Raw genomic sequence first — 11,905 nt, forward strand, 5'->3', positions numbered from 1 at the left:
AGAGATGCTTCCTGCTGCTTGCTGGAGCTGAGGTGGGCATAGAAGGTTAGACTTAACCTCAGGGCCTCCATCCTGGTTTGGCTCATTCATTTAGCCCCATCCCCATTGCCCCATTCCCGCAGGCTGCCAGCCCAAATAAAGAATTTCCTTCTTCTAGAATCCTGCTTTCTCCAAAAATCCTTCCTACAGACCAAAAAAGACAAACTGTGTGCCTGGGCTTGGAGAAATGTGGGGAGGGAGATGGGACAAGTGTCATCCCAAAAAACCAGAGCACTTATCAGGCAAACACAGCCTCTATACAAGTACTCTAGTCCCCTTCCAATGAGATGGACCATCCCGAAGCTCACCTAGATTAGAAAATCCATTTCTCTACTGTTTACCATTACTGTGAAAAACCACATCTTGCCTGTTTATCCTGACTGCCTCTCACCCTGGAGGACCCTGAGCACCTGCAGTTGTTGGAACAGAAGATAGGGTCTGGGAGAGCCAGGCCTGCTAAAACAAGTCCCCGGTACCAGATCCACTGGGATCAGGGCTTTGTCCTCTCCTCACATGGAAGTGCTTCTCCCATCCCCAAATGTGGAACTCCAAGAAAGTCCCCAAGAGATGGAGTCAAATTTCGTCACTGAGCCGGGGAGCCCTGAGTGAGGCAGAAAATCCTCCAAGATCACAGAGCAAATCAGGGCTGGCCAGACCCAGCCTCCTGAATCTGGGAAAATTTCTCCTTGCACGTTAGGTGAGTCTCCATGCTCAAATAAAAGGAACACAAAGTAAAAAGATACTGAGGACAGGGGTGCTGTGCACAGGACCAAACCCAGTGCGGAGACAGTTGTTCTAGCCTGGATCCTCGATGCCTCAGCCCACCTTCTCTCTGGCCTCAGAGGTTCCCTTCTTTATGGGAGGTACACTGGCCCAGGGCAGACTGGGCAGAGGCTAGTGTTCCCAAGCCTTCAGGAGACATCCAGAAATAGATGGGGGAGTGTCACATTTCTGAGCAGCTGTGTGGGTACAAGGGGTGGGGGACTGACAGTATAAAGGAGAAACCTGCCTTCCCCCTCCCCCGGTGGCCATCACTGGAGACCGACACCAGCTTCCCTGGAGAAGGCCTAGGTAAGGGGCACACCACCCTCCTCCTGGGTACAGGGCAGGGAAAGACTTTTTTTAAAGGGGAAATTTGGGGTACTGATGGTGGAGTTCTAGGAGTCGTTAGGAACAGCTTCAGGGCACCTTTTGTCTTAGTCTGTTCAGGCTGCTATGAAATACCACAGACAGTTAACTTATAAACAACAGACATTTATTTCTCATAGTTCTGGAGGCTGAAAATCTGAGATCGGGGTGCCAGCATGGTCAGGTGAAGGCCTTCTTTCTGGCTCATAGCGGACACCTTCTCACTACGTCCTCACATGGTGGAAGGGGCTAGGGAGCTCTGCAGGGTCTCTTTTACGAGAACAGTAATCCCAGGGCCCTCATGAACTAATTATATCCTAAAGGCCCCACCTTCTAAAGCCATCACAGCAGACATTAGGATTTCAACATATGAACTTTGGAGGGACATAAACATTCAGACCATAGCACCTCTGATGGAGAGGTTCAGGATACCTGGAGGGTTTGGGGACATTGGGAAATTGGGGGGTTCCTGGGGAAGAGATCTGGAGTCACATCCCCAGAAGGGAATGTTCCGTGAGGGTCTGGATGAGGAGAAACTGACAAGTGCCCTGAGCAGGATGAGAGGAAAAACAGAAGAGCAGGTAAGATATAAGGGGTTGCCCAGTGCCTCCATTTCCTCGCCTCCCATAACCACACCATCACTCTGGCCCCACCCCATCCCCCCCAACACTGCTCACCAAAGTCATCAATCTACCTGCTCTTGCAGTGGTCTACACTGTTAGCTGCACCCAGAAAGCTCTCAGACTCAGCAGACATTCCAGGAGGCCTCATCTGTGCCTGGCTTGTGCTGAGCTCTGGGGACACAGCATGGGTCATGCCTGGTCCCTGCCCTCAAGGAACTCACAGGACAGCAGGGGAGCCAGACACATAAGGGCAGCACAGTATGATTAGGACAGTGACCGAGGAAAGCACAGGGTGACTGAAGATCACAGAGAAGTCGGAGGGCTCCCTGGAGAAGGTGACCCCTGAGCTAAGTCTTGAAAAGTGGATAGCAGGATGGCAATGTGTGCAGGGCCACAGGGAGGGAAGAATGGAGCCTGCAGCTTTGTTCTGTTCTGTAGAAGCCACGCACGGTGCGGGGGGGAACGGCAGGGCACAAGGCTGAAGATGCTGTGGAGGGCTAGGTCACAGAGCACCTCAAATGCCAGCATGAGGAGGGCTCTGTCCTGAGGGCGTAGAGGGAAATTGTATTTTGCTGGGTTTTTTTCCTTGTAGATGTGTTCTCATCTCTTCCCTCATAATTTTCATCTCTGCATTTTTACTCTGTATGTTATTTCTTCCAGTCAGGTTTGGCACAGAGGGTTCTTAAGCAGGTAAGCAACCTGAGCAGTTGTGCTTGAGAAACACTGGTCTCCCTGCTCTGTGGAGGGTGGATCAGCAGGGGTGACAGTGGAGATCAAGGGGGAGGCAGGGGCAGATTGAGCCATGGAAGGGACGGGGAAATGGAAGGAGCTTCTAGGATGGACCCATATTGTGATTAACATTTAGCTGGCAACTAATTTAGTGTTTGATGAATGATCAAATGTGTTTGATGAAGTGACCATCTTGGGTGACTTGGTGAATAATGGGGATAGATATTACATGAGACTCGTCTGATGGCAAGTTAACAGGAATCACCACAAGCTAGATGAAGCCTAAAGAGGAATTATCACAAGGATACTGGGGTACTTCATGGGACCCAAGTGAAGAGCTTCTAGAAACCCAAGGTGTCTTGGTCCACCGGTGCTTTGGCTTCAAGCAGCTTTCTTTGCTGCTCAGTCCTCTTTTTCCTCTCTCCCTGGGGATCTCATGTCTTTTCTGACTTCAACACACATATCACTCAAATGTCTCATCTTATTGTCCATTCTTTTATCTCTTGGACATTTGCCCCTTAAGAGTCCACACGTGCCAAACTGAACTCACTGTTTCCCCTCCAAAGATGATGGTTCATTCATTTTTTATTGAGCACCTACCATGTGCTGGGATGGGCAAGATGAGCTTTTGAAGTCCACTCTGCTCCTCCTCTGTGTTGGCAACCTAGAGCATGGAAGCCTGCATGTCATCCTTGGTTTTTCCCTCTGACACATCTCCTATATCCCATCAGACACCAAGTCTAGTAAATTACACCTAGTAATTCTGGGTCCATCCTCACGGCCAGTATCTTAGGCCACATGCGTCAATGTCCTCAGTCTGATTTCTCAAGCCCCCAGTCTCTCTCTCACTGCCTTGTCTTTGCAGGACAGAGATGGGGAAAGAAACAAAGGCCAGAGAGAGGCAGCAAGAGCCAGAGTCGGCCTAGTGAGTTTCTGCTGAATCACCATTTTGCTACGTTCCACAATCTCAGTGGCATGCAAAGATTTATTCTCACGCTCATGAGTCCTCAAGTTGGCTACCGAGTGGCTGAAGTGGGTTTGATCAGGGTCCTCTGCTTCAGGCTGCCAGTCTGCTGGCTGGGCTCAGGTCTGCTCCTTATGTGGGTCATTCTGGGGTCCAGGCTAAAGGGACAGTTCTGGGCCACATTCTGACGGTATGTGATCCAAAAAGACCCTCTCTCGGTTTAGATCCCCCCCAAAGCAGATCCAGAGACAAGGACTTGGGTGTAGTGAGCTTATTTGTAAGTTAATCCCAGAAAGTACAAGTGAAAGAGTGGCAAAGTGGGATGGAGAAGAGAGGAAAGCCCCCCCGCCCAAAAAGTGTGTTAATGAACACACTGTGACCACTGTGGTCAACTGGGGCTTAGTCCTCTGGCACCCTCGGTAGCAAAGAGAATCTACCACCCCTCCTTGGTTAAGGGTTGTCCCTGGGAACATTAAATCCCCTGCACTTTGGGGCTGCTCTGAGCAAGCTTACAGGGTGATGGAGAAAGCCCTGGACACAAAAATAATATAGAGCACTAGAGGTAGGAAGCTCGGCATGAGGTGAGGTGTCAGCATGTACCAGAACTCTCCACTGCACCTGTGTGTGGATGTGTGTGTGTGGGGGGGGGGGTGCTGAACCATCAACATTTACCTCCAAGAACCAGAGGGGATTATGAAGCAGGGATGCTTAACCTGAGATGGGGGCAGAGACATAAGCACTGGAAATTCATGTAATACTGTGTGAGGGTACGTGTATCCATTTTCAGCTTTCATCAGATTCCCAAAGATAAAGAACCACTGACTGTCTTGCCATTTTAAAAGGAGGAAAACAGGAATACCTGTGAATCTGCTTATATGTGCATAGCCTATCTTTAGAAAGACACACAGAAGATGGGAATGTTGGTTGCCTCTGGAGAGATGGGGTGAGGAATTAGTGAGAGAAAGGTGTTTCACTGTGTGCCTTTTGGACTATTTAAATTTTGAACAATGAAAATGTATTACCTTTAGAAAATTAAAACTTTAAAACAGTAAAAATTAAAGTTAAGATTGATCTTATTAGTGAGCAGAGATGTGAATTAAAAAGTAGATACCAGGGGCGCCTGGGTGGGTCAGTTGGTTAAGCGTCTGCCTTCAACTCAGGTCATGATCCCAGGGTCCTGGGATCGAGCCCCGCATCGGGCTCCCTGCTTGGCGGGGAGCCTGCTTCTCCCTCACCCTCTGCCTGCCACTCTGCCTACTTGTGATCCCTCTCTCTGTCAAATAAATAAATAAAATCTTTAAAAAAAAAAAGTAGATACCATCTGTGGCCACCAGTTAAGTGAAAGTTCAAAAGAGATCATGGTAACCAGCACTAGCAAAGATGTAGAGGAAAGGGCACTCTTCGTTGTTGTGGACAGGCAGACCAGTGCCTCTGGCAATTTGGCAGTGCCAAATAAACAATTCTTATCCTTTAAACATCAAATAACTTCTTGATATCTTTTCTATAAAAATATGTGCACAAGGGGCACCTGGGTGGCTCAGTCGTTAAGCATCTGCCTTCGGCTCAGGTCATGATCCCAGGGTCCCGGGATCGAGCCCCGCATCGGGCTCCCTGCTTGGCGGGGAGCCTGCTTCTCCCTCTGCCTCTGCCTCTCTCTCTCTGACCCTCCTGAATAAATAAATAAAACATTAAAAAAAATATGCACACAAGTAGGCAAAGATTTCTACACAGGGATGTTCACTGAAGTACTATGTGTAATGTCAAAAATGTCAAAAAATTAGGGAAAAAATCTATGTCCATCAATAAGAAAATGGTTGAACAAATTATGGTTTAACTACATTACGAAATTCCATGCTGCCATTATAATGAATAGGTAGATATGTATATATGATGTAGAAGGAAGTCCCTGATATAGTGTTTCCTGGAGAAAAGCTTACAGGATATGTATGTGAAAGCATGTTCCTCTTTCTTTTTGGAAAAAAAAAAAAAAGACAAACCAGCCTGTGTACAGAAAACGATGTGTGTCTGCATATTTAAGTATTAAATTATTTGCACATGCATCAAAAATGGTCCTACAGGACACTACGATCACGGTAGCAGCAGGCACGGGTACGAGTGAGAGATGACATGGAGAGAGAGAGAAAACCGGGGCTTGGACTCATTCATACTTTTTTCTTTTCACTACAAGCGGGCATTACTTTGTAAAGAAAGAAACAAAGCAGCGGCAGGACTGATTTAGAAACCGCTGGGACTCTGCCTTCTTGGAGCCTCACTCCCCACCCCATCCTCTTCCCATCTCCCAGACCCCCTCCCTCACCCCTTGGGGGTCTACACCTGTCCCTGCCCTGGAAGCAGTTGAGAGCCTAGGGGAGGAGGGTTCAGTGTGCAGCAGGACTGCGGGGCGGGGCGGGGTGCGGGGCGAGGGTGGCTGGATCCTGTCCCTGGAGTACTGCCATGGCCCCACCAGCTGGCCAGTCCTGGACCTGTTCCAGCCTCACATCCCCCATGGGGTGAAGCCCAGACCTCTTACCGCGGCCGTCAAGACCTTTCACGACGGGGCCCAGTCTTTCCAACATTCCCTCACTGCAAGCTCTGCCACGCTGGACAAAATGTCTTTCACTTTTTACATCCAATACCTTTGCTCTTCTCATTTCTGCTGCCCTGGATGTCTTCTCCACCCCAAGTCCCTCTCCTATCCTAGTTTCCACTGATTGAAACCTTCTTCTCCTATTCTTCCTGTAAGACCCTGTTCAGATAACACCTCCTCCAGGAAGTCTTCCGTGTTCCCTCCAGCAAGAAGGGTCCTCTCTTTCTCTTCCGAGCCTTTGTTTCTTTCTCTTTTTTTAGGATTATTAGTTTATTTGATAGAGAGAGAGAGAGAGCACGAGCAGCGGGGTGAGGAGCAGAGGGAGAAGCAGGCTCCCTGCTAAGCAGGGAGCCCGATGCGGGGCTCGATCCCAGGACCCCGGGATCACGACCTGAGCCAAAGGCAGACGCTTGACTAACCGAGCCACCCAGGGGCCCTGAGCCTTCATTTCTATGTTGTGACTCTGTGCCGAGCACTGGGAGTGACACAAACTAGGTGTCTGTTAATGTTTATTAAACTGTACAGATTAACATTCCCATTTTCTAGATGAAGAAACTGAGACCCAAAGAGAGACAGTAACTTGTCCAGGGCTGCCGCGAACATGCAGACGCCCGCCGTGCTCTCTCTGCTGCTTGTGTGCACGGGCCTCATGGAAGCACTACCGCAGGTACGGGGCTCCCCACTGGGCCCAGGCCCGCAGGGAGCTGCACTGTTGGCTTGCTCGGAAGTCTGGGAGGAGGGGCCGCGGGAGGAGAGAAGGACTGATATTTCCGGTGGGGCTCGCCCGGCCTGGGGGACAGCCCCTGACCCGGTCTCTGAGAGCGCGGCTACTTTGGCGCTTTCAGTGTCCTTCTCCATAGGCTCCCATTCTCCTGAGGCTCATCCTCTCAGGCCTCACTGCTCCGCCTCCGCCAGGCCCAGGGCCACCCCGTCACTCGACGAGACCTCTTCTCTCAAGAACTGCCCCTGGACATGGCCCCGGCCTCCTTCGATGACCAGTATGCCGGCTGTGCAGCCGCCATGATGGCCGCTCTCCCAGACCTCAACGAAACCGAGTTCCAGGCCAACAAGGTGTACGCTGATGGCTGGGCGCTGGCGAGCAGCCGGTGGCAGGACCGCCAGGCCTGGGGACCAGAGTGGGGCCCCAGGCCTACCCGGCTGCCCCCGCCGCCCCCTGGCTTCCGCGATGAGCACGGCGTGGCCCTCCTGGCCTACACCGCCAACAGCCCCCTGCACAAGCAGTTCAACGCCGCCGTGCGCGAGGCGGGCCGCTCCAGAGCCCACTACCTCCACCACTTCTCCTTCAAGACACTCCATTTCCTGCTGACCGAGGCCCTACAGCTGCTGGGCAGGGGCCAGAATTCTCCCCAGTGCCGCCAGGTGTTCCGAGGGGTGCACGGCCTGCGCTTCCGGCCGGCGGGGCCCGGGGCCACTATCAGGCTGGGGGGGTTTGCCTCCGCGTCCCTGCAGAATGTTGCAGCCCAGCAGTTTGGGGAGGACACCTTCTTTGGCATCTGGACTTGCCTTGGGGCACCTATCAAGGGCTACTCCTTCTTCCCTGGGGAGGAGGAGGTGCTGATCCCCCCCTTCGAGACCTTCCAGGTGATCAATGCCAGCAGACCCGCCCAGGGCCCTGCCCGCATCTACCTTCGGGCCCTGGGCAAGCGTAGCACGTACAACTGCGAGTACATTAAAGGTAGGTAGGGCGCACGCTGGGTAGCACCTGTGCTCAAGACGGGCTCCCCCTTGGTCTCAGGGGACGCGTACATCAATATCACAATCAAATGAACAGTGAGGGGGACCCAGTCCTGTCCCTCTGCCCCTCCACCCTGTGCATCTAAGGGGAGACAACCTTCTGAGGGAGTATGCCACTTGTCCTTGGAGGTACCTAAGCCGGAGCTGGCCACCTGCCTGCTGGGAGGCTGCAGAGGGTTTCCTGACTGAGGCAGGTGGCCATTTGAGGGCCAAACAGGCTCTTCTTCCAGCTGGAAGCTGGAAGGCAATTAATTTCTGGCCACAGTGCTGACACCCAGACCATTACTGCCAGGTATGAGTAAGAGGCCCAAACTCAGTTTCCAGGAGGGGCACGTGTATTTGACTGAATGGAAACCCTGTGCTGTCATGTGGACCGGGTGGGGGTGCAGGTGGGGTGCTGAGACAGCAGTTGGGTGCCATGCCCCATAGTCCTAGCTCAGACTGTCTATCCCCCAGGACCAGCCAGAGGTGGAATCATGAGGACAGGCCCAGGTTCTTTATCTCTGAAGGGGCCACAGGTCCTGGCTGAGTGAGGCCCACTTTGCATAATTAGAGGCAGGTTGTTGGCTGGAGCTGTGGACCACATCTAAAATGGGAGAAGGTCCAGTGCAGCTTCCATTTCCACCTTGGTCAGCATCGTGGGTGTGCATGAGTTGACAGAAGGTGAGGAAGACATGCAAAGTACATGAACCAGTATCTCCTTGCCTGGGACAAGGTGTGGGAGAGGTGGTTACACTGGGAGGCAAAGTTATAGGCCAAGGAAGCAGGAGGAGCACCCAGAAGAGACCCTGGCTTTGAAGGCTGGCTCCCTTCTAGCTCTGCTGCTCACAGGTCAAGTCAAAGGCCGGCAAGGGAGGTCCCACCAGAAGGAAGCTGAGTTAGGGGAAAATGTACTAGCTTCTCTGAGAACAAGCTGGGATGGACCACAGGGTTCTGGGGTTCTTTCCTGTCCTGAGAGCTACTGAACCTTTGATTCTTTATTCTTTCTTCCCTACAGACAAGCAGTGCAAGTCTAGGCCTTGCCGCCTGGGTAACTCAGGTAAGAGCTGCAAGCTTCTATGGGGCTCAGCTCAAGGATGAGCAGGCTGCCCTGGGGTTGGACTCCTCTCCTGGATGCACATCCGTCTTGAAAGGAAAACAACCCCCTTTTCATCAAAACAAGTAAACCCTCTTAAGCAGACCCCTGTGGGGGTGGTGAACCTCTCTTAGAGGACATATATGTGTGTATGGGGCAGTGGTCATGCAAGCTGACACACCTGCCCCCCAGTCTGGTGCTGCCCCTTTCCCTCACAGGAGGCCACTGATTGGGCCCCAGAGAGATCCGGGCTGCACTGAGGGGATGGAGGGAAGGGCCACTCCCACAGTCCTCCCTGGGCCTTCTCCTTCAGCCGCAGGATCCACTGTCTCTATTACTGCCCCCAGGGCTCCCTTAGACCATCTTCCAAGGTCGAGGTCAGGCCCTGGGTGCTGGAGACCTGGACTCTCATCCAGGCTCTGCCCTAACTCTCTCTCTGACCAATCAATCCCTTTCTGGGCCTCAGTTTTCCTATCTGTATAATAAGCATATAGACTAGATGATCCCCAGGTCCCTTTCAGCTGTGATTCTTTTCTTCCCTTGAATACCTGCTGCACCCGGGCCTGCCTGGGCCTCACTTCCCCAGGTGGGAAGGGGCTTTTCCAGGGAAACCAACTGGAATAGGCTGGGAAACTACAGCCACTACTCCCCCTTGGGCCCCACCTCCCTCCTCCAGGGCTCTGTGAACAGTGGGCAGGAAGGAGCCCCAGCCTCCTCTTTGTCCCCACCATTCTCCATGACACAGTACCACTCAGAGTCCAGGCATCCTCACCACGACCCAGTGGTGTACGCACTGTCATTGCCCCTGTTCTACACATGAGGTTAACTAAGATCCAGAGAGGTGAAGCAACCAGCCCTACACACACAGCTAGTAAGGGGTGGGGTCCAGACAGCCAAACTCTGAACCACCACACTACCTGGCCCCCACCTATCCCCAGACACCATCTCATTTTATCCTTACTGTGTAATAAAATATTGGAAGGGGGAAGAACAGGGAGTATTGCCCTCATTATATAGTAAAGGGAGACCCAGAGACAGAAGTGACCTGCCCAAGGGGACAGAATCAGTCAGTGGCAGAGCCAGGGTCAGAATCCAGATCTCCAGCCTCCAACCAGCTTGAGTGCCGGTAATGTCATCTCAAGCACTGGACAAGGTTAGAATCCCCCCGCCCCCACCGCCCAGTCCACCAGTAATCAGGGGTTGGGCAGAGGGGCAAAGATGAGCGTCACTAGAACCCACTCACATGGCTTCCCCTTGTTCATCCCACCCAGCAATGGCTCATTTGTGTCAGTAGGAGGCAGGGGCACAGACCCTCCTAGGGACCTCTGCAAGGGGACCAAGGGCTCTTTCATCTGCCTGCCGTCCTCCCTGAATTCTTGCTCTCCATCTCTGGCTCCCACTGCACCTTGTGGGTCAGTGTTTCCAGCCCACTCTGCTCATTTCTCATCATGTTTCTTTGTATACCTCATTTTGCCCCGAAACCTCTCTCTCTGCCTCTGTTTTTCCTACAGCCATCGGTCAAGGACCCCCTTCTGCAGTCTGGTCCCTCCTACTGCCGCTCTGGTTCCTTGTCGGGGGAACTTTTCTATAGAGTCCAGGCCTGCCATGATCCATCCAACGCTGAACAGCCCCACCTGCCCAATGTGCTGCCTCGACCTGACATGGGGATATCGGCCTCGCGTGTGTTTTAAGAGCAGCCAGGATCCATGGTGACTCCCTCTGCAGGAAACTCTGGGACTTTCTCTGGCAGCTGCCAGGTTTGCTGATGGAGAATTAAGGGAATCTGGGGACTGAGCCTTCCCCAAGGCTTTAAGAGTGAGTCACTGAATGGGGGTGGGGGTCTCTACAGCAGGCAACCACTCATTTGGAGATTGGAGATTGGAGATTGAAGATTAAACTAGTTTGGGAAAGATTGGGGAGGAAAGCACTTGGCCACGGTATTTGCTGATGTTGCTCAAATGGCTCACATGTGCACCTGGAAAGCTCCTTTTCACTCTTCCAGGAAGCCTTCTCGGACCTCTCCCAGCTGGCTGGGTTAGGGGCCCTGCCTCTTTGCTCCCACAGGTCCCTGGCTGCTTCCCTACACCACGTGTCAATGTTTGTCTTCCATGTCAGACTGTGAGCTTCCTGAGGGCAGGGACTGGGTCTAAAGCACAGATGTAGTGCCAGACAGTGTGGGAAGTCAGAAAGGAACAAACACCTTGTGAATGGCTCATCTCTGCATTGCCCCACCTTGGCCACTTTCAAGCTCTCTGAATGTCAGTGTGTGGGAATGATGTGGACTGACTCCAGCTCCAGAGGGCAGAGAGCAGGGACAGCATTAGGTCCTCTGCCAGGGTCTCAACTGAATGCTCAGTTGAATTCTTGTCAGCAAAGACATAATTTCTGCCCTGATTTATGCATCCTAAGGCTCCTGTCTCTAGAGAGACAAACCTGGATCCCCAACTTCCACTACCATAGGCCCCAAGGGACATTAAAGAGGTGCTAGGCACACACTTTCTTTATTATGACTTGGGGCTTTGGGGCCAAATCCTCATGTGGCCTCCTGTTCTGGAAATGAGAGAATGAATCCTTAATCCCCCTCCCTGAGTCCCTAGGCAGGGACAGGCACGATCAAGTCCCAAACACAACAGCCACCGAGGAAGGAAGAGAAGACAAGGAAACACGGTCGTTCTGTTTCTCCGGTAGCTTGCACTCTTGCCACCAAAATCTCTAACAAGCAGCATCAAAATTCAATTCAGTCCTTCCAGACTGCGTTCCGACCTTGGCCCTTCTCAGAATTCCTCTTCTGTAGGAATTAGGGGAGTGGCAAGCTCTGGATTTCCCTTAAAGTTTAAGGCATATAGACAAGTGATCCCTGTGGTTTGTGAAGTCAGCAGTGCTGATCCTGGAGAGAGGGCGTCCCCGGCTCTCAGGCACAGTGGGGAGAGACTGGGTGGCCTATCCGAGAGCCAACCACCACCTGGCCTTTCCATCCCAGTCTGGAGGGGCTGTGGCTGCACCAG

General features: G+C 52.4%; 1 protein-coding gene across 10 annotated transcripts; it reads left to right on the forward strand.

The window, feature by feature from the left end:
- Positions 1 to 1,030: 1,030 nt before the first annotated feature.
- Positions 1,031 to 11,902, forward strand: ART1 (ADP-ribosyltransferase 1). 10 transcript variants are annotated; one of them, XM_045894317.3, is made up of 7 exons: positions 1,031 to 1,110; positions 2,451 to 2,480; positions 3,385 to 3,444; positions 6,617 to 6,737; positions 6,962 to 7,766; positions 8,823 to 8,864; positions 10,412 to 11,901. In XM_045894317.3, exons 4-7 carry the CDS (start codon positions 6,672 to 6,674, stop codon positions 10,489 to 10,491), a joined length of 993 nt encoding a protein of 330 aa, XP_045750273.1. In that variant the 5' UTR covers positions 1,031 to 1,110; positions 2,451 to 2,480; positions 3,385 to 3,444; positions 6,617 to 6,671; the 3' UTR covers positions 10,492 to 11,901. The 10 variants fall into 10 exon arrangements, with proteins under 10 accessions (XP_045750273.1, XP_054368075.1, XP_054368071.1 ...); XM_054512100.2 differs by having other exon boundaries at positions 6,986 to 7,766; positions 10,412 to 11,899; XM_054512094.2 differs by having other exon boundaries at positions 1,044 to 1,110; positions 2,455 to 2,480.
- The last annotated feature ends 3 nt before the right edge of the window (positions 11,903 to 11,905 follow it).

The sequence above is a fragment of the Mirounga angustirostris genome, unplaced genomic scaffold (assembly GCF_029215605.1).
Source record: "Mirounga angustirostris isolate CCGP_5_RB_7025 unplaced genomic scaffold, mMirAng1.0.hap1 SCAF_13, whole genome shotgun sequence".
Classification (NCBI taxonomy): domain Eukaryota; kingdom Metazoa; phylum Chordata; class Mammalia; order Carnivora; family Phocidae; genus Mirounga; species Mirounga angustirostris.